Below are 27,749 nucleotides of genomic sequence, written 5' to 3'. Positions count from 1 at the left end.
ACCATTTCAGAATACTCTCAGGCACATTATATAATGTACACTCATATTATTAGTAAATTCCTATATTTCCACCTTAAAACCTTCATAAAGCATAAAAATAAATCTTACCAGGTATTGTTAGCATCTGGGTATCGCTTACAGCCAAGATGATTAGGGTCAATACTGCGCAAGTTCCGTTCAGGTTCGACAGTTGTAACAATGTCAATGATAGGCCGTGAACGTAGCAGTACAATGCTATCTTGCTCATAAGCACCTATCAGCAGATCAGGATATCCATTCTGATCCAAGTCTAGGCCACCGCTCAAAGAATAGCCAAATGTGCGCATAGGCAGAACATTGGATGGAAGACTCTCAGCACGCAGTACCTATAAACCATGAGTGACTTTTCAGTTAAGTTGGAATGACGGAATATTCTCTCTCTCTCTCTCTCTCTCTCTCTCTCTCTCTCTCTCTCTCTCACACACACACACACACACACACACACACACACACACACACACACAAGCTGCTAAAAATCTTTTGTAATACATTATTAGAAAGAAATGATAAAAGAATGATGTGAGTGTTAGTAGGGAAAGAGATCATAAACAGTTTATCAACAAATGTTTGAAAATAAATTATATTAAAAAGTATTAAAAATAACAAGTATTATTTTTTAGAACAGAATCCTAATAACAATAGAAGGGTGCAGAGGGATGGAGAATGGGGTGGGGTGGGGGTTAGAGATGAGAGGTCTAAGACCTAACAAACAATGATTGTGGTATAGTGCATAAACCAAAGACAGACTGAGTATGAGGGTTAACTATGTTTAAGAGAGCCCATTCCTGTCTCCAACATACAGTCGCTTTGACAAAGGTATGAAGGAAAGGAGGATAAGGGTTTACACTATACCTGTGTCAGGATTGTTACAGATGAATCTAAGCTCAGATTGTACAAAGATAAGCTACCAGTTTGGATAACCGATCATATCAGAATATAGTGTATGAAGTGGAGAACTATCATGGTACAAAAAACAGTCACACCTCAGTTACATGATTTCACTGCAAATAATACTTTAGAACACTCAAGAACCCTTGCATATTTCCAGGAGCATAGGAAAAGCTCTCAAAGCAAAATTAAAACACTATTATAAGTTGTGAACTCTTTTATGGGAACATGTCACTGGTGATCTACCAAAGCTGTGCACAATATTTAATAACCATCTCCTGTTGATAGCTGGCAAGTGAAATTAAGGTTTCATTGATAATGTGTTGCATGAAAACTTTTACAAGCTGGTATGCCTACACAGTTATGTGACATACATTTACAGGAATCACTGAAAAGTAAAAACTCAAATGAATATAATGAAACATCAAGTATGCTTATGAAGGTGTTTGACAAAGAGTCTGTTTCCAGACATTAAAATATTCTGAAGTAAATCACTTTACAAAAAAGAGAGAAACTGATAAGGTAAACAAATACAGAATGAGCCTCTTATACTACCAGTGTTTCGAAGCCTTTGAAATGGCTACATGTAAAAGAGTGGTAACAGTAACATATCTCACATAATTTGCAGTAAGGCTTCACGAGTGGAGCAACAACAGAAATGTAACTTATTCTTTTGAGTTGTTAGGCAACTGCAGAACTAGATAAGAAGTTTAGGTCCTTTTTTTGACCTGACGAAAGCAGTCTGGAGGATCATGGTATAAAGAAAAAATCACCAATGGTTCTTTTTATAACTATCAAAGATTAAGCATAAGGTTGGTCTGTAGTGTCAACAAATGGGAAATGAATGTGAATCTGAATGAAGTCGTGTGAAGCTGGTCAGGCTTAGGGTTTTGTTCTAGGTCCACTGTACTATTTTATATATGTCACTGACTTGTCATTAAACAGAACAGATGATTCAACAATTTTTATATTTGTAGATGGCTCAAGTGTCACTGTGAAGGATGACAGACATAAAGTATGTGTTTAAGTAATAGGTTAGTGGATAATATCAGCTCATGACTTAACAGAGAACAGAATATCACTTAACTGCAACAAAGCACAACTCAGTTCTCAATACAGTACTTTCATAAAAATCGAGTTTCTTTTTCTTTTATTTTTATTCAATGAACTTCAAATAATCAGTGAAGCCAAGCATTTTAAATTCTTGAGACTGAAAATGGATGAAAAGCCTTCTAGGAATTGTCACACTCACACTTTTGTGCAGATTGTGAGTGCCAATGTCTTCACTATGTGAATAAGTTCCACTAACAATGAAACATCAAAGTTTATTTACTTTTTTAGTTTCATTATATTCTCTCCCTTTGTCTCCTGTTTAGTGAGACCTATGTGCATTCACAGAGGATATAAACAGTCCAGAATGAGCAATCTGAATATCTTCTCATGTTCATCCATGAACTTCATGCTGGTCAATGTCCAACCACTGCCACTCCTCTATATGAATTCCCTCATATGCTTCTGATTTACTGCATGGATTCGTACAAAAGAAACTCTAGTGAATACTAGACAAAGATTTCATTTTCAATCAGTTTCCAGCATGGCTGAATATGTATGTAAAAATGCAAAACTTTTGTTTTGGGTTATTATTAAATTTTTACCATTTTTATTACCAACATTTGTGATTTATGTAGTCACTTGGTTGATGTTTTCTGACTTGCACTGAACCATAGAACCTGTGAAAAATATAGGTAGAGCATGAAAGTGACAACAATTTTTTTGTAGAACCTATCCTGATATTTGCACGACTGGTTGAGATAAAATGCAGGAAACTCTCAAACAGAATGACTAAATGAGGACATTAAACTCATACCTTCCAAAACTGAGTCCATTGCCTTACAAATTGTATCCCCTGGCCCAACAGCAGCACTAATACTGAGAGGGAGCTATAATTCACAGAGTAAGTGATACAGATACATAGAATCATTCTGTTATGTTCCATAGCATAATGTTAACAGCATTTTGTGTTATGCATTTGCAAGTTCCTCATCTGTGTAAATTTCTTCTCGGTAAGAAGAAATTCACAGGTCACTAAGTGAATTAGATGTAGCTGCTATGTTTAGGCATTAGTTTTCCCTCTGTCTATGGCAAATGGAATGACTGTACATTAATGTTATGTTGTCATGTCTTCTATTGGCTAACTCAGTGACAAACAGTCTGTGTACGACATGATGTATCTGAGCATTGCATCACAGTCAAATCATTATGTCTAGGTGCTTGGAGAACTCCCATCTTCAACGTCATGAAGGCCCCGGTCTTTCCAATTGCCACCATACCGAAAGTCTATCATAATACCTGCACCCAGGTAAAATTGATACAGGGTGTGCCCATAAACAAGTTGTACATGAAAACAAACTCTCTCTCTCTCTCTCTCTCTCTCTCTCTCTCTCTCTCTCTCTCTCTCTCTCTCCCCTCCTCCCCCCCCCCCCCCCCCCCCCACTCCCTTTCTCTACCACAACATTCTCCAAATATCTTTGCTGATAGGGGTGTGTAATTGTTTTCAACAGAGTGACCATGTTTCAACAGAGTGACCATGAAGTTAGCCTCAATATTCATTAGCCCCTCTTTCATAGCCAGTTACACTCAATTCCACCACTGTCCCCTAGTCTCCCACTTCACTTCATTAACCTGCACACTTTTCTCTTTGCAGTCTCCCTTTTCCTCTGCCCTGTCTACCCCCTTTCCCCAACCACCTACTCCACTTTTCTGTGTGCCATACAAACTTCTTTCTTTGCCTGCACCATGTGACCCCACCAATACACATTCCTATTCCCACTTTCTTTTGTTCTCTCTTTCCTAGGTGTCAGCCTCCCTTCTTTCCATCTGTCCCTTCCCTTCCACATCTCCTTGCTCCTCTCACCCATTACACCCAACACAATCCATCACCCCAGTCAGATATAGTGCAAACACAAAGTAGTCAAGCCAGGATAATTTAGCCATACATGTTTGTGTGTTTTTGTTTGTTACAAGGGTTGAATGAAAAGTAATGCCTCCACCTTCATTAATTGGATTTGGATGGGAATATTTTAATAAATCAAATGCAGAAATAATCCTTAGAATGTGATCTTTAATTACCAATATTCACTTTTCCACATAATCACTAGCCAATTGGATACATTTCTGCCAACGATGAACAAGTTTTCTGAAGCCATCATAGGAGAAGTTGAAACTCTCTTTCCACAAACACAGTCTCACAGTTCTCTCACCATCTTCATCAGAAGCATAATGATGTCCCCACAGATCATCTTTCATTATCAGAAACACAGAAGTCAGATGGTGCTAAATCTGGACTGTATGGAGGCCGAAGTTCAGATTCTGAAGTTCTGCTGTGGTAGCATGTGAAGTGTGTGTTGTGGCATTGTCGTGCTGCAGAAAAACATTTCCCTTTTCCTTTCGGACACTTTTTAGCCATCGTTTCAGAGACTGCAGTGTTGTGATGTAACACTCTGAATTTATTTTTGTTCCACGATCAAGGAAATCAACATGGATAACACCATCTGTATCCAAGAACACTGTGGCCATGATTTTTCCAGCTGAGGGGTGTGTCTTGAAGTTCTTTTTCTGGGCAAGTCTATGAAATATCGACACAAAGACTTATCATTTCCCGGCTAATTCCTGCTTGTTTTAGTTGTTGTTCTATTTTTGAAACTATTTTTTTTATTTAACTGTTTATTACATCAAAAATCCTCTTTGTAAGTCTACCACTGTTCATCTTATGTTCCATAGAATGTTAGGTTGGTGTTTCCGATCACGTCTGTGTGCTCGCATAATGCTTTGGTTATTCTCTTTGTCCATATATCATCTCTGTGTACTGCTTCAAAAATTTTTCTGAGTATTTTACATCCTATTTTACTGTCCCTGTGATGCCTGATGATCCAATTGTGGTCATTTCTGAAGCATAGTGTGCCTCTGGAAGTACAACTGTGAAGCAGTAGTACCCGAGTTTGGCCTGTCTTGAAATGTTTCTTTTATTTCAGGACATCCATGTCAATCTGAACTCTTTCTTGAGTTTTTTCTGTTAATTCTATGTTGAATTCCTTGTTTGATCCTCCTCTCTCTCTCTCTCTCTCTCTCTCTCTCTCTCTCTCTCTCTCTCTCTCTCTCTGATGTAAATAAAATAGAAAGAAACTTCCACATGCGAAAAATATATTAAAAACAAAGATTCCAAGACTTACCAAGCGGGAAAGTGCCGGTAGGTAGGCACAATGAATAAAACACACAAACACACACACAGAATTTCGAGCTTTCGCAACCGGCGGCTGCTTCGTTCAGGAAAGAGGGAAGGAAAAGGAAAGATGAAAGGATGTGGGATTAAGGGAGAGGGTAAGGAGTCATTCCAATCCCGGGAGCGGAAAGACTTACCTTAGGGGGAAAAAAGGATAGGTATATACTCGCGCGCACGCACACACACACACACACACACACACACACATCCATCCATACATACACAGACACACACACACATCCATCCATACATACACAGACACAAGGAAAGAAACTTCCACATGGGAAAAATATATTAAAAACAAAGATTCCAAGACTTACCTAGCGAGAAAGCGCCGGCAGACAGGCACATGAACAAAACACACAAACACACACACAGAATTACTAGCTTTCGCAACCGATGGTTGCTTCTTCAGGAAGGAGAGGGAAAGACGGAAGGATGTGGGTTTTAAGGGAGAGGGTAAGGAGTCATTCCAATCCCGGGAGCGGAAAGACTTCCCTTAGGGGACAAAAAGGACAGGTGTACACTCGCGCGCGCACACGCGCACACACACACACACACACACACACACACACACACACACACACACACATATCCATCCGCACATACACAGACACAAGCAGACATATTTAAAGGCAAAGAGTAAGGGCAGCTGCCCTTACTCTTTGCCTTTAAATATGTCTGCTTGTGTCTGTGTATGTGCGGATGGATATGTGTGTGTGTGTGTGTGTGTGTGTGTGTGTGTGTGTGTGTGTGTGTGTGTGTGTGTGTGTGGGCGCGCGCGCGTGTACACCTGTCCTTTTTTTCCCCTAAGGGAAGTCTTTCCGCTCCCGGGATTGGAATGACTCCTTACCCTCTCCCTTAAAACCCACATCCTTCCGTCTTTCCCTCTCCTTCCTGAAGAAGCAACCATCGGTTGCGAAAGCTAGTAATTCTGTGTTTTGTTCATGTACCTGTCTGCCGGCGCTTTCCCGCTTGGTAAGTCTTGGAATCTTTGTTTTTAATATACTCCAAGAGATTTCAATTTTTCCATTCCATTAGCCTTTCTGCATTTTGTGTGCATGCCTTGTGTGTTGTTGTTCTTTCTTTCCATGTGTTGCATTTTTCCTTATGATATTTGTAGACCTGTTTTGGCAGAGATTTTATGTATGTATTCCAGTGCTTCTTATTTATTGTTCCTGAATATTGCTAATTCATCTTAAAGTGCCAGGCATTTTACAATTGTCTTGTTTGCACATGTTCTTCCTAACTGAATCCATTTTACCTTTTCTTCTTTTGTACAAGACCATGTTGAATAAAAACAGTGAAAGACTATTTCCTTGTCTCATCCCTGTATGTATCTCGAATAGTACTGAGATTTCTCCCATAAATTTCATTTTGGATGTGGGGACTGTGAGAGGCTTTTGCATGAGTGTCCTAATTTTTCTGCCTATCCCATATTCTTCTAGTGTGTCAAAGAGAGTATGCCTGTCTATGGAGTCATAAACCACCTTAAAGTCCATGAATGTGACTACAGTGTTGTGTCTGTCTGACCTTTAGGAGCATTCACAGGTTCCAATCCTGTGCAGTACAGGATCTTCCTTTTCTGGAGCTTGCTTGGTATTCACCTGCCTTTGTATCAACTTCTGGGTCTAGTCTGTTGAGTAACAGGTTGGACAGAATTCTATAAGTGACCAGTAATAATAAAATATCTCATAACTATAAAGATCTGTCTTGTTGCCCTTTTTGTGGAGCAGATACATCAATGCACATTTCCATTCCTGTGGAATTTTCTCTGTAATCCATATTTCCATGAGACTTTTACAAATTTTCTTTGTGATGTTTTCGTCTTTGAGTTTCCTGATCTCTGAGATAATACCCTCTCATCCTGGGTATCTGTTCTTTTTAATTTTTTTTTATAAACTCCTCTACCTCTGTGACTGTAGGCAGTTTCAAATCTGGAATTGGTATTGTTTCCATGAAGTGTAATTTTTCTTTAGGCTTCTCACAGCTGAGGAGTTTATCAAACTATTTTTTTTTTAAGAATATTGCAGTTTTCTTTGTTATTTGTTCTTTGAAATGGATATTTGGAGGCTGATAATCCTTTATATTTTGACTGAGTATTCTGTAAAAATTTCTCATATTATTTCTCTTGAAGTCTTCCTTGATTTCATTTAGTGTACTTTTGCTGTACATCCCATTCATTCATCTAATATCTTTTGAGATTTGTTTCTGGACTTTGTGGAAACCTTGCCATGTTTCTGTTGTTCTGTTACTGTTAAACGTCCTCCATGCCTGGATTCTGCATTCGGTGGACTGACCATATGCTGAGCCCATGACACTGTATTCTGAATTGTCTTTGCGGGGTCTGTCCAATTTTCTGTTGCATTTTGATTAATTTATTCAATAATTTTGTCTTTTTTATCTTCTTTGTTCTGTTTTGCCTGTCTGTTTCTTGGGCTTGGCCTAATCTTCACTTGCGGCAAGTGATGCTCAGAACCAAAGACTCCTTCAGGAATTATTTAAAACAAATGTTGTATAATCTTGAAACTGCTGTACTGTGCAACAGCACTGTAGCTACAAATGAAGTGAATTCAGTGAACAGGCCAATTACTTTCAAGCTGTAGGTCAGTAAATAGTACATAATCACTAGAGACTGGGAATTACACTTAGATTAAAATAACTTTGTGACAGATGATTGAGTGAGTCAAGTGGTAGCCATCAGCCAGTACCAGTTTTTTCTCTAGCACCATATGGTTGGTGTGTTGGTTGTTTTTTATGTACATGCAGAGCCTAGTCAAGCACAGCTGGCTGCACCCTGGCAATACAGCCCACCACCACAGCAATTTGTTAACCACAAAGTCATTTTATTCAGGCTGTATCAAAAATGTAAGCATATTTATTACCAGGAAGTTAATCACTTGACTATATTGTTCTTATAATGTGTCATTTCTGAATCATTTATAAACACATGCAAATTTAATTGCCTGAAACTTATCTGGAACCCTTACATATTGAGCACTTTGTCTTTTGAACTTTTCTTTAAGAACAAACGAGTCTAATATTGTACAGTCTCTCTCCTCACTATTCTCCTTCTTTCTTAAAAGAAGCAACCTATTATTATTCAACAAAACACATAAATGTTTACACTGCAACAATTGCATACCTGTGCTGGCTCTGTGATGATTCCTTTCTCTGACCCCAAGTATACAAAAACAGCTCCATTGCCATCATATGGAGCACCTACAGCTATGTCATCAAAACCATCTTTGTTGATATCTCCCAGGTTGGTAATAGCAAAACCAAACCTACAAAAAATGAAATGAGCACTCATAACAGTTCACTACTACAGCAGTGACCAAACTATCAATATGATTAATAATAACAACAATAAATACCATACAATTTATTTTTAATGTAGATGACGTTTTGTCAAAGCCTTGACACGCTACTGCTACTGTTTCTGCCACAATTTACTGCTATTCAAACGTACCACTGTGTGTCCTGTGTCCACTTCCACATTGCGACCAGTAAATAACTTGTGTCTTCCATGAAAATGTGTTGATTCAATTGGTCAGACAATTCAAACTGTGGCTGAACACTGTGAGGTAGATGTATGTCACTTACACAATTGGTCTAGGTAAGCCTGTGCTGATGGAGCACAGACTGGAGGGAAAAAAAATCCAAAAACCAAACATTCCATCTCACACCACTTCACACTGTGGTTCCATAACAAGAGAAATGACAATATTCAGCTCTGTGGCAACAACTTTGACAGAGATGGGGATTAAAATTACATAAGAGGTAGGGGGGATTCTTTTTTTGGGGGGGGGGGGGCAGGAGGGAGGGGTGTAGCAGTGATTTACTTTGAAAAACAATTTAAAACTCCCACTAAACATGGAAGCAGAAGCAGAAGCAGAAGCAAAAGCAGTGTTTGACTGCCTTGATAGTTTCCACTGACATTCATATAGTAACATTTCAAAAACTTTTTGCTTTCCATGAATGTACAGGGGGGGAATGTACAGGGTGTTGATGTTTTTACATGCAATGACAATAGAAGTCACTGAAAGCCCACAAAGCTTTCCAATGCTGTCCACACAAGTAAAAATGTAATGCGATTGCTGTTTGTCATGTGCTATATATAAATTTATGAGAAGGAAAGTTGCTCCTTACCATATAGCAGAGATGCTGAGTTGCAGATAGGCACAAACTAGTTGTGCCTATCTGCGCCTCAGCACCTTCACTATATTATGAGTAGCAACTTTCTTTCTCATAATATTGTTAAATTCCACCCTGGATTTTCCATTGTTTGCTATGTATAGACTGAAAGTTTTTGGTGTTTGCTTACCTAGATTCTTCATCAATACTTGACAAAACATAATATTAAGATAAAAATAAATACTTTCTAGATATAATTGAGAACAGGCTTGTGCTTTAAATGCACACAGAAAGTAGCAGTTTTGATTAACACCAGGATTGTGCATCTCCTAATTATTACTTTCTTATCTATGTGTATCTAGTGCCTGATCTTCCAAAATAATGCATTGGCTATCCACACTAAAAGAGTAGAAAGAATATTACATTAAACTATATAGTTGTTTCATATTACTATCTAGCATGATACTTTACCTAGATTCAAGTTGACCCGTTAGTGTAACAGGTTTGTTGCAGTCTTCACAGTCTTCTCTGAGATTTGTGTACACATACACTCTTCCTCCATCTTCTTTAAAAAAGTAGAAAGGAGCTCCAACAATCAAGTCAGCACGTCTGAGAAAAGACAACATAATGGATTATTGCAAAATTTTGTCACTTTTAATTGTGAGAACAAGCTGTGCGAATCCACTGCAATATGTTTGACAGTTTTCACAGCCATTAGGAAATAGTGACAGCAAAATGGGAGAATCAAAAAGTTCTTTGCCAACATTAACATTAAAAAAGTGAAAAAGGATTACTCCACTCAAAAGTAACATCTCTTCAGTTTTCTGCAGAAATATGAGGTAAAATGTAATTTTATGTACCTAGCAACATTGTATAATAGAAAAGTGGTAATAAATGGCATCAGCATGGCTTTGAGCAGACAGAACACTGCAAGTAGCAGCAGGTCTGTAAACAGCAATGTTTGAAGCAGTGTTGCTATCACTGAGCACATTAGTGGTACTGCAAAATGTTGGAATGATGTACTGACCTGGTAAAGACAATAACTCACGAATCGGAAACCAGTATGAAGCACAAATCATCACCGCTAAACATAAAATACGTAAGGAGAAAGACAGTGAGATGAAACTGATTTGGTTCCATGATGCTGAATGTGTCTAACAAATTTGTGTTTCATACTGTACTGGAGAACGACTGCCAGCAGCTGTGAGCATAACAGTGTTACACGTAAACACCTTGTGATCACATGGCGAAGTGCAAGCGCTGCTTATAGATGGCCAAGTGCAAGAGCTGTTAATAGATATGGTTTTTGACTCTGATACCCCTAGGAACTATTATTTATCATCTGAGTCAACATCAGCATCATATGATACTAAATACGAGGGCTATCTACAAAGTACATTACGTTTTGGAGTTAAAAATAAATAAAGTATTGGAAATTTTTTTTATTATATACACATGAAAGCCACACTTAAATACTACTTTTCTACATAGTTGCCATTTAAATTAAGGCACTTATCATAGCGATGGATGAGCTTGGAAATTCCTTCGTCGTAAAATTCGACCGCCTGCACCTTCAACCACGTTGTTACCTCTTCTTGAAGCTGTGCGTCGTCATCAAAACGCTGCATAGCCAACCACTTCTTCATTGCTGGTAATAAGTGGAAGTCGCTCAGTGCCAGGTCGGGACTGTACGGCGGATGAGGAAACAACTCTCACTTAAAAGATTCGAGAACTTCACAAGTGGCATTTGCCATGTGGGCCCGGGCGTTGTAGTGAATCAGCAAGATCGTTGAGCCCAACTTTCCCCTGAGCTTGTTTTGTATTGCTCTTCTGAGGTAGTACAGAGTTTGGCAATACCTTTGAGAGTTTATTGTAGTGTCTCTTTCCAGGTAATTCACAAAAATCACACCTTTTCTGTCCCAAAAGACAGTCGCCATCACCTTCCTTGCCAACATTGTCTGCATGCATTTCTTGGGTTTTTGGGGGGAATGTGTGTGCCACCACTGCATTGACTGCAGTTCACATGTTTAACCCACGTTTTGTCACCAGTAACAATGCGATCAAGTAATGAGTCGCCATCTTTCTCATAAGCGTCCAAAAACATTAACGCTGCAGCCATTCGCTGATTTTTGTGAATCTCTGTCAAGATTTTTGGTATCCATCTTGCACAAAACTTGTGGTAACCAAGCTTTTCGATAATGATTTCGTGCAACAAACTTCGTGAAATTTGTGGAAAACTCATAGTGTGTTCCGTTATTGTGAAATTACAGTTTTCACAGACCGCGGCATCGACTTTTTCGACAAGTTAGGCAGTCACTATGCTGGGTCTTCCACTTCGCTCTTCGTCATGAACATTAGTTCGGCCACTTGTAAATTTTATGACCCATTGACGCTCTCCACCTTCAGTGATTATATTGTCCCCATACACTTCACAAAGCTGCCGATAGATTTCTATCAGTGTACAGTTATTTGCAGTCAGAAACCTTATTACAGCACACACTTCACACTTCGTGGCATTTTCAATTAACGCCGACATTTCAAACTGTCACAGTAACTCAACAGAGTACAGCACAAACCTCTCACTAGCACGGCAGGATGCCGACTGAGCGGTGGAATACCACGACACCAAGATGGCCGCGCTAGCCCCACCTTTAACGGACACAAACGAAAACCTAACGTACTTTGTGGATAGCCCTCGTAACTCAACAATTAAAGGACACCCGGGTTCAGAAATTGACGGGAGTGGGTGGTAATGTTGATCATGATCCATGGCTTCCTACATATCAGTGTCAGATAAAACCGCTGGCATGAGGACTGTTGGAGCTGTTAGCATGTGGTCAGATTTGTGTGTGGCATTACTCTGCAGTGTGTCCATTGGCATGGGTTCTGGAAGAAGTCTGAAAAAAGAGGGGGAAGGGGGGGGGGGGCAGGGCACTAGGCAATATTCAAAGTCCATGTAATGATGTAATGTAGAGTCTGTTGTCTGTGACTGTGCAGAATTTTGACCACGCTACATACACTGACCATAGTGAAGTGGTATGCAACCAAGAAATGGGTCAGAGCTTCTCTGGATGGTGACCACACCATAGCCTTCCACATTTGAGCCTTGAAATTTCTAACTATCTGCTCCACCTCTGAGCTAGAAATTGGATGGAAAGAGTGGTGGTCAAATCTTCAAAGTCATTTCTATCACAGGAGTGGTAATATGGAGGCAACAAATTGGGGATTTCTATCAGAAATTAGGGTGCAGGGAGCACACTTGATTATGAAAAATTTCCTGGATTGTATCTGCTGCACAAATGGTTAACATCTACATCTACATCTAATGACTACTCTGCAATTCACATTTAAGTGCTTGGCAGAGGGTTCATCGAACCACAATCATACTATCTCTCTACTATTCCACTCCCGAACAGCGAGCGGGAAAAACGAACACCTAAACCTTTCTGTTCGAGCTCTGATTTCTCTTATTTTATTTTGATGATCATTCCTACCTATGTAGGTTGGGCTCAACAAAATATTTTCGCATTCGGAAGAGAAAGTTGGTGACTGAAATTTCGAAAGAAGGTCTCGCCGCGACGAAAAACGTCTCTGCTGTAATGACTTCCATCCCAACTCGTGTATCATATCTGCCACACTCTCTCCCCTATAACGTGATAATACAAAACGAGCTGCCCTTTTTTGCACCCTTTCGATGTCCTCCGTCAATCCCACCTGGTAAGGATCCCACACCGCGCAGCAATATTCTAACAGAGGACGAACGAGTGTAGTGTAAGCTGTCTCTTTAGTGGACTTGTTGCATCTGCTAAGTGTCCTGCCAATGAAACGCAACCTTTGGCTCGCCTTCCCGACAATATTATCTATGTGGTCCTTCCAACTGAAGTTGTTCGTAATTTTAACACCCAGGTACTTAGTTGAATTGACAGCCTTGAGAATTGTACTATTTATCGAGTAATCGAATTCCAACGGATTTCTTTTGGAACTCATGTGGATCATCTCACACTTTTCGTTATTTAGCATCAACTGCCACCTGACACACCATACAGCAATCTTTTCTAAATCGCTTTGCAGCTGATACTGGTCTTCGGATGACCTTACTAGACGGTAAATTACAGCGTCATCTGCGAACAGTCTAAGAGAACTGCTCAGATTGTCACCCAGGTCATTTATATAGATCAGGAACAGTAGAGGTCCCAGGATGCTTCCCTGGGGAACACCTGATATCACTTCAGTTTACATTCTCATGATAGAGTGGAAGCTTGAGAGCACATTGACCACTATGAGTCACATTGGGCTATAGAATGGGCCTCCGAAATCAATCTGCACCAGCTCTCATGGACACTCAAGTTTCAGACAGGTAGGAAAACAATGCACCAGTGCTCAGTGATTCTGGACTCAAGCACTGCAGTTTTAGACAGCATGCTCACTGGCCATACTGAGGCCAGTAAACGTATAACGTATCTGCATGTCAATTCTTCAATCTATGTGACATCTGACAGTGTGAGGTGTTGGGCAGCTGGAAAATGTTGAGGTGGGGGAGGGGGGAGGGGAGAAGGGGCAGGAGAGCATGTTGCTACCACAAACTGTGATTCTTGGTTCTTGGTTCTCTGTGGTTAACAGGACGACACCACCTATGGCAGTAATGGTGATACAGTGAAAAAAATATCTGCAAGTCTGGTCCATTCCTTTACTGAAGTGTTTTGGTCATTCCTGCTATGTTAGTGACAATACCATGTGCACAAGGACCAATGGAGTTAGTAACAGAACTGTAAACAGGAAGTTCAGAAAGGTGTGGCAGCTGGCAAGCTTGTAACCATCACAGGCTGCTGAGTGAGCAATGTGTTGATTCCTGAAAGCCAATAACAAGAAAATAGGAAACCAGTACAAAGTGCAAGTCACCATCAGCCAAACATCAAGTATCCAAAGAGTAAGTTCAAAGCAAGACAGTGAGATGTTGCTTTGTCAGTTCCAATACACTGAATGGCATGTGACACATAGCTTCATGCAATAATGGAATGAGTATCAGGAAGACGTGGAGGGATATTTGATGGCGTTACCGAGAAATGCCTTGACGTAACCTGATCTAGTGCAAATGCTGTGGACAATGAAGATTATGTGCTGTCATCTTGGGACATCTGTAGGATCTTTTGACACCTCTCTACATACACCACTAAAAATTTCAACCAGTAACATCCTTCAAACCCTTGCTTTCCAGCTCTACCTCAGAAATTAATTTTCAGTGGACTGCCTAATATTTCTAACATATTTGGTTGTTTGCAACAGCTAAGCTGCCATAATAATATACCTTGGCTAATGTTAATATTTGTTACATTAAACTGTAATCTTGTACTATACGTATTTTCATAATTTACAGCATTACATTTTTTTAATAACTTCAGGTTATTCAAAAATCAGAAAAAATATAACATTCTCCCACATAAAGTATGACTAAAACTACTTGCTTGTTACACTTCATGTCTTCAACCTCAGTTCCTTTAATCAGTGGGCCAGAAGAAGCATCATTTGAGTTGGAGTTTTGAAGTAGAGCCATGTAGCATTACTGGGCAATAAAAGCAGGTCATTTAAATGTCCTAGCACTAACATTTTCATCCAATGTTGGCAGCCAGCTCCTGTTGTCGAACCCTTAGGCAAACACAGGTGACAGGCAATATGCCAAAGCTGTAGAGCCACATGAGAGAAATCAAATAACAAGTAGTTTTAATCACAACAGTTCTGTGTAACATGCTAAATAAGTGGTTTTCTACTTCAATTCACAGTCACAAATAGGAAATAAAGTGTAAAATAACCATAAAAAGTTGTGTTAATAGCTTTTTATAAAGATTTAAAATGTAAAGACAACTTACTTGTCACCATCAACATCTGCTGCTGCAACTTCATAGCCAAAACTTGAAGCAAACTGTTCCCCATTTAAAATGAGGCGTAATGCCATCGGGTTTACAAACTGCTGTCTCTTGCTGAAAATGAGAACTTGACCAGTGCCATCAGAGCGTGGAGCTCCAGCCGCATAGCACATCTTATCTCCAAAAAATTTGCCAGCAGCTACAGACATACCTATAAGCATTTTTTTTTTTTCCAGATTAGGAAATGAGCATCGATACAGCTAAGCTAATTTAAAAAAAGAAAAGAAAAGAAAAAAGAACCCACACACATTGTGGAACATATTTTTGAAAGTCTGGTATGGTAATTCTGTTGGATGGTGTAAGTACCAGAGACTGTATTGCATTACTTGAGACTACAAAAATATTGTGCACAGATATACCCTGTGAAGGACAAGGCAGGGCAACACCCTCCTCTAGAAGACAAAAATGTCTTCAGTGACATTTAACGCACAATAAAATCCGCAGGTAGCAGTTGCCACAGTGAATGTTATGTTAAGGCTACACATTCAAGTGACAGAATTACCAGTGAAGAATCCCACTGTGAATATATGAACAAGTTTTGACAGATGTGTAGTTCTACGCAATATGGCATACTTTCAAAAACATGTTACAATAATTGTTTACTGGAAAAAAAAAACAAAAAAAAAAGTTAAGCCTACCTTACTGAATGGCTCTAGGATGTGTTATTTGAAAGTCTATATTCCAAACACAACAAATCAGTAATGATTTTTCTTTCCAGTAAACAGAATTTTTTGTGAACCCTTTATTATATTGAAAAAAAGAAAGACAAAATCTTTAGTTCCCACTGGATACCACCAACAAAATACAAAGGTCAGTAACATTCTACAATATGTGCTTTAATAATCTTTATTGACACACAATATCTACATTTTCTCCATGTACTGGGAAAAAATGTGCTGCCACCTGGAGGGACAGCAAGAATGGGCATTCTTTGAAAGCAACAGCATCAGTTACATATGAAAATCAACATTTCATTCAAAATGAACTTTTTGTTAAGACCAGGTAATAAATCGTTTATCGTAATACCTTTGTTCCACAAATTGTTATTTCTTTGTCTGACACATCAGTGCCACTTTGTGCGGCCATCACTGTCCCTAAGCCCCCACTGCTCTTAAATTTGTTTCCAAGACCTAAGCAGTTTAGAGATACAGGGTGACAATAACAGCAGCTCCAGTTTTAACATTTTCATTTAAAAAACATTGCCAGTTTCAGCCTTGTGATTTGATCTTACTTTAAAATAGCCCTACATAAGGATGACACTGGCTATGGTTTTTTTTTAATACCTTAGAACTGGAGGTGTCATTATTGCCACCAACAAATGTCACCACTATCCCGAAGGAGAAATTAACTTCCTCCTTTTGAGCTAAGTTAAAATTATTCTTTTAGTGTTAAGCTTAAACATTTACCATTTTCCTCCAAGTGGTTAATGTCAATACTTAATTTTCATACATCAACAAGAATTGTACACATATTTCATCAATAAGGAAGTAAATAAATTCTTAAAGTCTCTTTGCATAGATGCCAATTAGGGAAAAAGAGAGTTGTTGGCTGACAGCCTCTTTCTACAGAATGTGTAAGTTCTTAAGACTTCATAGGTTTTTCTGGACTGAATATGATCACTCCAAATCACTTATGAATTCTAAAATTCTGAAAATATTAGCACTTTTAACATTATTTGTAACCATTAGATTAGTATTAAATCTTTCAGCTTTCACTTTTACTATCAAATCATATTTTAATTGTACTTCCCAAGATTCCAGTGTGAACGACATCCATTTCAATAAAATGGTATCATACACCTTTCTGATAACTACTTCTACGTCTACATGACCACTCTGCAATTCACAATTAAGATTCAGTGAACCACCTTCAAGATATTTCTCTACTGATTCACTAATGAATTGTGCAGAGAAACAGTGAGCTCTTAAGTGTTTCTGTGTGAGCTTTGATTTCTGTTATTTTATCATGATGATAATTTCTTCCTATGTAGGTGGGCACCAACAAAATACTTTTGCAATCAGAAAAGAAAGTTGGTGATTGAAATTTCACGAAGATCCTGTTGCTACAAAAACATCTATGTTTTAATGATTGCCACCCCAATTCACATCATATGTCCATGGTACTCTCTTCCCTACTTCACAGTAATACAAAATTAGCTGCCCTTTTCTGAACTTTTTTGATGTTCTCCATCATTAACCATCTGATGCGGATTCCACACTGCACAGCAGTGCTCCAGAAGAGGGCAGACATGTGTGATGTATGCAGTTCCTTTAGGGGACCTGCTGCATTTTCTTGTAAGTTGCAATCTTTGGTTTGATTTCCTCACAATATTATCTATGTGATTGTTCCAATTTAAGTTCTTTAAAATCCGTAGGTATTTAGTTGAATTTGCAGCCTTTAGATTTGTATGATTTATTGTGCAACCAAAATTTAGCATATTTCTTTTAGTACTCATGTGGATGACTTCACACTTTTCATTCGACCATCTGGTGACTTTACAAGACAGTGAATGACTGCATCATCTCCAAATAATCTAACAGGGCTCCTCAGATTGTCCCCTATTTTGTCTATGTACATGAGGAACAGCTGAGGAGCTATGAAACTTCCTTGAGAAACTTTCCTTCAGCCAGTATGAACTGTGACCTTTCTGACAGGAACTCAAGAATCCAGTCGCACAACTGAGGAGATACTATAGAGGCATAACTACAAAATCAAGTGTGAAGGATATCTAATTCCCACCCCTATGATCAGCTATTTGCAAACAAGTAATCCATCTGCCTACGATTCAGTTGTCTCAATCACAATTTTGACATTTTTTAACTAAGCCAGCAATATTGCCTAGAAGAGACTTCAATTTAATACAGCAAGAAGAAACATAAGCATTTCCTCCTAATGTAGTTCGTGTAATCTTAATTGTTACTTCTGTTACTTCAAGTATCGAAGGGGGAGGAGGGGGGAGAAAAGAAAAGAGGAAGGGGATCTATTAGTACCTCTTCACTTGAACTTTCTGACAACTACTGCATTAATGACTAGATGATGAGCAGCAACAAATTGTCATTAGATGCTTTGAACTTTATCCTAGAATGGGGAGAGGAGGGGGGGGGGGGGGGGGCTTACGCAAGACTAAATATGACCCCTGTAATACCTGGCATTACTTCTCACAAGCAGATGATACATTCATCCCAGCTGCCACAGGCACTATTTTATGTCTGTTAGGGACATACTTATTCTTGGACTTATTATCTGTTGTTTTTCTGATATGTATTCCCGAGTCACTTAGTTATTTGGTTATGTATTAGATTAGAGTTATTCTTGTATCTCAAGAGAACATTCTACATGTTCGTAAAACAACTCTGAAGCTGCTGACTCGTAATAAGCTTCTGTTTTCTGAGGTATGAACAGAGCTCATTTCTTCCCTGTATGAGAGTTCATATTTTCTACACCAGTCGGGCTACACCTCAAGATGTGTAACTTGGATAAAACAGCCAACCTGATACGTGGTGAGCCTGTCATGTTCTATCCTACACTGCAGCACAAGAAGAACTCAAGCTTCCTACCAGGACTTTTACAGGGGATGCGACAGAAGCGTCTATATCTATAATTGTCGTGTGATTACCACCTTTCTAGCCACACAACCCTATGCTGTGATTTGCACAAGTGCAGGCCAGTTTTGACTATTTAGGAATCACAACAGATTGTACGGAGTTTGCAGGAGTGGTGAGTCAACTAGATCATCAGTACACCGCAGCGACTGAAGATGTGATAACCATGCCATCTCCAACAAAATCTTACGAGAAACTCTTGGAGTCTTTGCATCTCAAGAGGACCACAGCAGGCAAGTTTTGTTTTAACATGAGTACTGATCTAGTGACTACAAATAATGAAACATGTGCTAACGTGTTCAGAATTTTAGAATTTATTTGTAAGTGGCTTGGAATAATCATACTGAATACAGAAAAACCAATGAAGACATAAGCACTTACACACTCCATAGAAAGAGGCTATTAGTAAACAACATTCTATGGCCCTGATTGGCATATATGCAAAGAGACTGTAGGATTTTATGGAGTAGTCACTTACCACTGCAAGTAGAGGCAATTATAGTCACACTAACTGAGATGCCCTCCAATGCAGAGGCTGACTTGGCTGACAAGATAATGGATGAAATTATGCCCACTGCAGTCAGCACAGTGTATCAGCATATTACCAAGAACGGTAACACACAGAGACTCTGATGGTCTTGCAGGTAAGGTTGATGTGCTCACCAAACAGTTCAGTGAATAGTTATCTCAGCACAATCATAGCAGTAACAGAAACAACTACCACAAGAGATCAAGAAGCCACTCTTCCACGACCTCTTCAACTTCTGGGGAAGGTCAACACTCCATTTATTGGTATCATCATAGATTTAGGGATCGCGTGCACAAATGTACCATCCCTTGTACCTATCCAAGTGCCAGTGACAACTGGAAAATAGGTGCATCATCCAACTGCTGTGCAAAATTGCAACTCCTGTTTATGAGCAATCAGAAGTCAGGTTGGCAGTATTTAGTGCATACTGCATCAGATTTATGTATATTTCCTTGAACCCTACTACACAGCAGTCAGCCATCAACGTATTTGGTTTGTCTGTGGCAAACAGCTCTTTTATACCAATGTATAGTACACAGTGAATGGAATTAGGTCTGAGGCTGCATCTAGTCTTCACATGAGATTTCATGATTTTGGATGCAACAGAGCCCACCATTGGAGCTGATTCCCTAGCATAGTATTACCTGTTACCAGACATACCCAACACACGAATTACTGACAGCATCAATATCATGACAGCTTTGGATTTCCAATGTAGCACAGCAGTGTACATGGCCAAGATTGTGCAAGTAGACAGCAGCGGATACACAGGACTATTGCAGCAATATCCAGCCTTGAAGCGACCACCTGGAGTGCCTAAGAGGTACGTCACAACACAGTACATCACATTAGAACTACTGATGGACTGCCTGCCTCGTGCAGACTCACATATCTCCTGACCACTTAGCCACTGCGAAGGCAGAATTTAACGCCACGCTAAAGGAAGGTATTATTCATCCCTCCAGTAACCAGTGGCCGTCTCTTTTGCACCTTGTGCCAAAGAAGTGTGGAAACATTTTTGTAAGATGTCCATGTGGAGACTATCATACACTAAATGCCTGAACAGTGCCAGACTGGAACTCTGTACCTTTTTTATGTTGTTATACTTATGTTTTATGTGCTGCATCTGGATTGTACTAAGACAGTGGTAGAAGAAGATATACTGAAGACATCCATCATCAGCCCTTTTGGTTTACTTGAGAACCTTCTTATGACATTTACCCTATGGAATGCTGTGCAATCATGACAAAGGTTTACTGATTCAGTACTTCAAGCACTTCCTTTCTGTTTCGTGTACTTGGATGACAAAAAAATGGTTCAAATGGCTCTGAGCACTATGGGACTCAACTGCTGTGGTCATCAGTCCCCCAGAACTTGGAACTACTTAAACCTAGCTAACCTAAGGTCATCACACACATCCATGCCCGAGGCAGGATTCGAACCTGGGACCGTAGCAGTCGCACGGTTCCGGACTGCGCGCCTAGAACCGCGAGACCACCGCGGCCGGCACTTGGATGACATTCTTGTCTTTTTGTCAACTGTAGAGCAGCACAAACAACACTCACTTGCAGTCTTCCAATGATTAGAACAGTATGGCATGGTTCTGAATACCGTCAACAGCATATTTGGTCAGTCACAAGTTAACTGCCTAGGGCACCAGATTTTATCGAAGGGGTCATTACCATTGCCTGAAACATTGATAACTATTTTACAAATTGCCTGCCCAAATACTGCTAGAAAATTACATCACTTTCTTGGCATGCTCAGCTTCTGCCATTGACATCTGCCACACTCAGCTGAGCTAAAAATACCACTGACTGGGGCTCTCATTGAGCCAAAAAGGCAACTCCCTGATTCAGTGGGTGGGTGCCATGAGCTTTGCCTTCAAAGTGGCAAAACAGTACATAGAGGATGTAGCACTTCTCACTCAAACTGAACCGGATGCAACTTCTTGCACTAGTTGTAGATGCAAGGCAAATTGGTAGCTATCATTGCTGTGTTACAACAGTTCCATGATGGTGCACAGCAGTCACTGGCTTTTTACTCACAGAAGCTGTCTCCAACACACCAAATGTGGAGCTCACACAATAGAGAACTTCTCGCCATCTACAAGGCTATCAAGTATTTCCATTCACAACTGGGAGCTAGAGACTTTACTATATTCCCAGATCATTAACTGCTCACTTACACATTCCAACAAAACAATAATAATTATTAAATACTTGAATACACAGAATTAATGTTCCACAATAATATTTATTTCATAGTTCTTTATTAAATTACCTGATGATGGACAAAGAAGCTGAAAAGTGGTTAATAACAAACTATCAAATAAATATTGTTGTGGAACAGTAATACTGCGTGTTCAAGTTTTTAATATCTCCACATTCCTCCAAGAACTGATGGAATATTCCATAAGTATTAAGAACAATAACAATTGCTCACCACACCAATAAAACCAACTGGTATTCATCACTCAGTTCAGTACAGACATTGTATGTATTTTGAGAATTGACAGTGTAATAGCTGATTGTCTTCCCCATGTCAACAGCATATCAAGCATCATCAATTTTGCTCAACTCTCCGAGGCACAAGAGACTGACCAAGAAGTCCAGAACCTCCTCAAGAATAGCTTGGAATAACAATTAGTCAATGTTCCTGGTGCAGATATTAAACTGTACTGTGACCATAGTACTTTACTGTGAGAAGAACATCCATTATTGCTTATTACACACCAAAGATGGGCCTTTGACAGTCTGCATAATGTGTGTCATCCTGGTGTCAGGCGAGCATTCTTCTTGGTCTTGCAATGATTTGTTTGGACTGGAATTCAAAAAGATTGCCAAAGCTGGACTCATCCATGTGTCATGTGTCAACAAAACAAAGTTTCCTGGCACGTGCATGCACCATTGAGAGACTTCCCTCACACAACTACATGATTTTCACACATACATATTTGAATTGTACACCCGTTATGGCTATCAAAAGAACAATGTTACATTCTAACTATGACTGATCATTTTACTTGCTGGTTAGAAGCAGTGCCAGCTGATAATATCTAAACAGAAACCTTAGCCTCCACTTTAATTTCAAGCTCGATTTCTCAATTTGGTTGTCCACTATATGTCACAATGGATTGTGGCTGCCAGTTTGAATCAGATCTGTTTGCTCAGCTCAACAAATTCTGCAATTCTGTTCACCACAAGACCATATGCTACCATCCAGCAAATAACAGTATAATAGAATGGTGGCATTGTTTTCTAAAGGCTGCATTCATCAGTCATGAAACAAATTGAGCCCAATTTGTTTTGTGACACACAACTGCAGCCTTTAGAGAACAGTGCCGGCTCTACCAACAGTTTTACTTGTTCTAAGGAGTACTTACAAGCCAGACTTAGATTCCTCATGGCAGAACTAATTTACAGCAAAGCACTGTGACTTCAGAGTTTGCAGATGTACAGCCCTTCTGGCTTTCTGACCACAACTATTGCGATTTCGCTTGTCAGTTGAGGGAATAGATTTAATAGATCCACCCTTGCTAAGCTTTGTGACATGGCACATCTCCCAGCTGGTAACATGTACACACATCATGGATGACATCACTTTGTCATTTCAGCCGCTGTATGTAGGTCCACACACTTTGGACTTATTAGTACACAGTAAGTCCTCTACTGTTTCTACAGACGTAACACACTTGTAGAGGTTTTCCAGGAAGTACGACCAAAAGAAGTACCATGGCTACAGCCTGCTTCACCAGTACCAGAATCACCATCGGTGCCAGCACCTACACCACCCAATGCAGATCCTCTTCCAGAATGCAATACATAATCAGGATGTTGCATACATTCCCCAGCATGCTTTCTGTTCGGCACTCTGCCTGCCCGGAGAGGGTGGAGAGGGTGTGGGGGAGGGGGAGGGCTGATTTAGCGACCAAGATTACTGTCTACCTAGTGCATTGTCACGTTTTGTTGTATTTGTGTGTTTGTTTACATCACAGTTATGAAAACATTTTTCATGCCGCCTGCCAGAGGTGCTGTTTTATTTCTGCTAGGAATATACTTATTCTTAGACTTGTTATCTATTGCTTTTCAGAGAGGTGTTCCTGAGTCATTTAGTTACTTGGTTCACACTAAATCAGAGTTGCATCTCAAGAGAAGATTCTACACATATGTAAAAATTCTCTGAAGCAATTGACTCTTAATAAATTTCTATTTTCCGTGCCATGAAATCAAATTTGTTCATTTCCTGTCCAAGTGTTCATATTTTGTACACTAGACAGGCTAGACTCAATATGCTTTACTTAATCATTGGGCAGTAGGTAAAGCAGCCAACCCAACAAAAGCTATGAATATCACAACTCCCAAATAGTGCCGAAGTGTATGTATCACATTTTCCTAGTCTGGGTGACTGAAGATAATATTTCCGAGTATGTTGTTAACTTCATGAAAGAAACTGATGACTGAAAGTATATATCTTCTGTAGTAGTGTACCTGGTTCTGTGTGCTCTGGCATGGACAGTACAGTGAGAATGAGGGACATAAACTCCATGGAGGACACACAGAATGCCATTAAGAGGTGTGTGAATGTTTTGCACTATGAAACAACCAATCTTTTATGAGTCACCATTGAGTAGTTAGAGATCAAGGAAGATTCTTGATGCTTACAGTGTCTGTTGGAGCCAGGGTCATGTTCAGTCATTGCTACCATCAGGATAGAAATGGGTGCTATAAGCTTTTGGGGAGGTGGGTCTAATTAAACTGCTCAGGACTGAAACATCTCTAAGCTTCTCATCCAAAATGGCTCAGGTCAGAAATTATAATTTTAACACTAAATGTGACAGACAATTTGAATTCAAAATCATTATTTTCAAAGGCAATTTCACTACAATGCTACAAGCAACCAGTCCCAAGATATTACAAATTCACTGTACAATCAAGTCAATGTTAGCTGCTACTGACATCTTTTATCAGGTGATACAAAATCCTGTAACAAAGACCACCCTACTAAAGTTAACAAAACGCATGTGAAGCTGCTGTTAAGGAACAATCCAAAATTCTGTTCAAAAATATTGTCTTTAAATTCTTCATTTTTATAGCCATATTGTCTGCAGTTGCTTTACAATTCCTGATGGTAGTTTCATTCTGTCATTGCAACTACAAGAAAACACTTTTTTTTTTTCCTTCTTTTTTTTCCGCCTGACAGGGTTCACTTTATTGAGGTAAAGCATCATCAGTGGTCTGTAACCAAAGATATTTACTATCTGACTTGGTTTTGAGATTGAAAAACAGTTCATCAACAATTTGTTGGTTTTTACTTATGGTGTTTTCTGCTTGGTTTCTCACCTACATCAGGATGTGTTAGCAGATGTCATTTCCTGATGTAGGAGAGAAACAAAGCAGACATCATTGTAAGTAAAAAATAACAAATTGTTAATGAACTGTTTTTTGATCTTAAACGCAAATCAAATGGTAAATATTTTTAATTACAGACCACTGATGATGTTTTGCCTCAACAAAGCAAAATGCACCTGGTGAGAAAAACAGGCATTTTCTTGTAGTTGTAATAATGGAAGGAAAGTACCCCCCAGGAATAATATTGTCATCAGCACAAATTCAATGATAATGCAAATGTTTTCCTTATCATCACTTGTTATTCTATCACACATGCAATGATAGGGCCACAAAAAAGTTGATATTGGTGAACCTATGATTGCTCTGTCTGTAAAACAGAAATGAAGAAATGGATTTTTCACAGAATTTGATAGTAGAGGGAGTATCTAAGTCAACAACACATTATGATGGTAAATAACACTTTTTTGTTTGTCACTGATATTCTGTCTCATTGTTCTAAACATACCTCAATATTTCAATATTAAAGTTCCTGCTGGGATAATTATGATCATCAATTATGTTGATACCATTTCTGTTATTCAAGTGCTTGTGAATTTTGAGTAAAATGATTTTGTATATGGAGCCACAAAATTATAAACTAGTGAAGCAACTAAATTTTTGGCATTTTCACCAACTTGCTGCAGCCCACTCCAGGGCAGTGAATCCTCCAGAAGAGGACTACAGTGAGTCACGCAAAACATCGGCAATTTAGTTGCTTTAGCGGTTTGTAATGATGCTGCCCAATACCCAAAATTACTTTATTTTGAATGACACTAGCCATGAAAGCCTAAGACCTTACACTTTTATGAATGTTTTATAACTATTAAAATTACATATGAATATCATAATGCACCTAGATAGCTGTATTTAGCAACAGGTGACATCTCGTCCTTGTCTCCACTGTCTTGCAACGGTGCAAAGTAAAACGTCTTGTCTCGATTAAGAAAATCATCTGATATATTCATTACAAATATTGTTCCTCTCCATGTGTATGGCCCAGGAGTGCCAATCACAGCTGTGTCATCTTCCAGAAGGAGACCACTCGTGCCAGCTTGACAATATCCGAACTGTTCATGAGCCCTGAAACCATAAGTGGCAATTTAAAATTAAGTAAATGACACAGGCACACATCTAATTCCAAAATTAAATTCTACTTTTAATTTTGATTTTCAGGCCATGTATCAAATTTTTAATCCATATCTTTAAAACCTTGTTAATCCTGATAAATACCAAAAAATAATTTTCACTGAGTTGTAATGAGTTACTTCAGAACAAAACAAGTGGAACCTTAAATGAATGAAATAAGAAATGGCACTAAACGATCAGGGTTAAGTGACAAAAATATTAAGAGATGAAGAGCTGACATATTCAATGAGAAAGATATATCAAGTTACAAAGGATGAATCCCATGTGAGTTAAATGAGAAAATATGGAAGGGGAGATACGTTTTAAGAGTGAGAAATATATCATGATGCCATGATCATCACTAAGATTATTACTATTATGTTGCAGATCAGTCACATGGCCATTGAAATACACTGAGGTGACAAAAGTTATGGGATACTTCCTAATATCTTGTCGGAACTCCTGTTGCCCAGTGCAGTCCAGCAACTCAATGTGGCATGAACTAATCAAGTCATCTGAAGTCCCCTGCAAAAGTATTGAGCCGTGCTGCCTCTATAGCCGTCCATAATTGTGAAAATGTTGCTGGTGAATAATTTTATGCACGAACTGACCTCTCAATTATCACCCATAAACATTCAATGAGATTCAGGTCAGGTGATACGGGTGGCCAAATCATTCACTTGAACTGTCCAGAATGTTCCTCAAACCAATCATGAACAAGTGTGACCTGATGATATGACACACTGTCATCCAAAAATGGCTGCAAATGGCCTCCAAGTATCCAGACGTAACCACTCCAGTCAATGATCAGTTCAGTTGGAGCAGAGGACACAATCCACTCCAAGTAAACACAGTCCACACCATTATGGGGCTACCATTAGCTGCCACAATGCCTTGTTAACAACCTGGGTCCGTGGCCTCATGGGGTCTGTGTCACACTTGAGCCTATTACCGCCTCTTATCAACTGAAATCAGGACTGATCTGACAAGGCCACAGTTTTCCAGTCATCTAGGGTCTTCCATTACGGTCACGAGCCCAGAAGAGGCGCTGCAGGCGATGATGTCTTCTTAGCAAAGGCGCTTGTGTCGGTCGTCTGCTGCCATGGCCCATTAATGCCACATTTCCCCATACTGCCCTAACCAATATGTTCATTGTTACGTCTCATGTTTATTCCAGCAGTTATTTCATGACGTGATGCTTGTCTGTTAGCATTGAAAACTCTAGGAAAATTCTGTTGCTCTCGGCCATGAAGCTAAGGCTGTCAGTGAGTGAGTTGTCTGTGGAGAGAGGTAATGCCTGAAATTTGATATTCTCAGCACAGTCTTGACACTGTGGATGTTGGAATATTGAATTTCCTAACGATATCTGAAATGGAATGTCCCATGCCTCTAGCTCCAGTTACCATTCTGCATTCAGAGTCTTAATTCCCATTATTTTGGCCATAGTAACATTGGAAATCTTTTCACATGAATCACCTGAGAACAAATGACAACTCGACCAATGCACTGCCCTTTTATACCTTGTATACTACCATCATTTGTATATGTGCACATCACTATCCCATGACTTTTGTCACCTCAGTGTATCACCACCATATGCATGCCATATCTTCTCACAGATCTTGTTGCCCACATTTCTCATTTGTCTGCATAGTATTGCATTTTACATTTTTATATAATATCTGTTTTCCTTATTTGGTGCATCCCTTTTCCTTTATATGGTTTCCACAGAGAATACTGGCACAAAAGTTACCAATATATTATCTATTTTAAAGACTGTGTCTTTACATAAGTTTCTTTTCTTGTGGCTTATTTCAACTTGTCTTTTGTTACAGTATA

The 27,749-nt window shown here is 39.2% G+C and overlaps 1 protein-coding gene across 3 annotated transcripts in view; it reads right to left on the bottom strand.

The window, feature by feature from the left end:
- The window catches only part of LOC126356133 (integrin alpha-PS1), a 535,136-nt gene that overhangs the window by 63,516 nt on the left and 443,871 nt on the right, over positions 1-27,749 (bottom strand). For all 3 annotated transcript variants that reach the window (XM_050006842.1, XM_050006841.1, XM_050006843.1), the window contains 5 exons: positions 25,639-25,865; positions 15,208-15,415; positions 9,815-9,952; positions 8,352-8,493; positions 109-365 (listed from right to left, as the gene is read on the bottom strand). In XM_050006842.1, coding sequence (XP_049862799.1) covers positions 109-365; positions 8,352-8,493; positions 9,815-9,952; positions 15,208-15,415; positions 25,639-25,865 — 972 coding nt within the window. The remainder of the gene's footprint in view (positions 1-108; positions 366-8,351; positions 8,494-9,814; positions 9,953-15,207; positions 15,416-25,638; positions 25,866-27,749) is intronic.

The sequence above is a fragment of the Schistocerca gregaria genome, chromosome 3 (genome assembly GCF_023897955.1).
Source record: "Schistocerca gregaria isolate iqSchGreg1 chromosome 3, iqSchGreg1.2, whole genome shotgun sequence".
Classification (NCBI taxonomy): Eukaryota; Metazoa; Arthropoda; class Insecta; order Orthoptera; family Acrididae; genus Schistocerca; species Schistocerca gregaria.
Note: the sequence above shows the minus strand (reverse complement) of the source record. Positions and strands in the feature narration are given on the sequence as shown.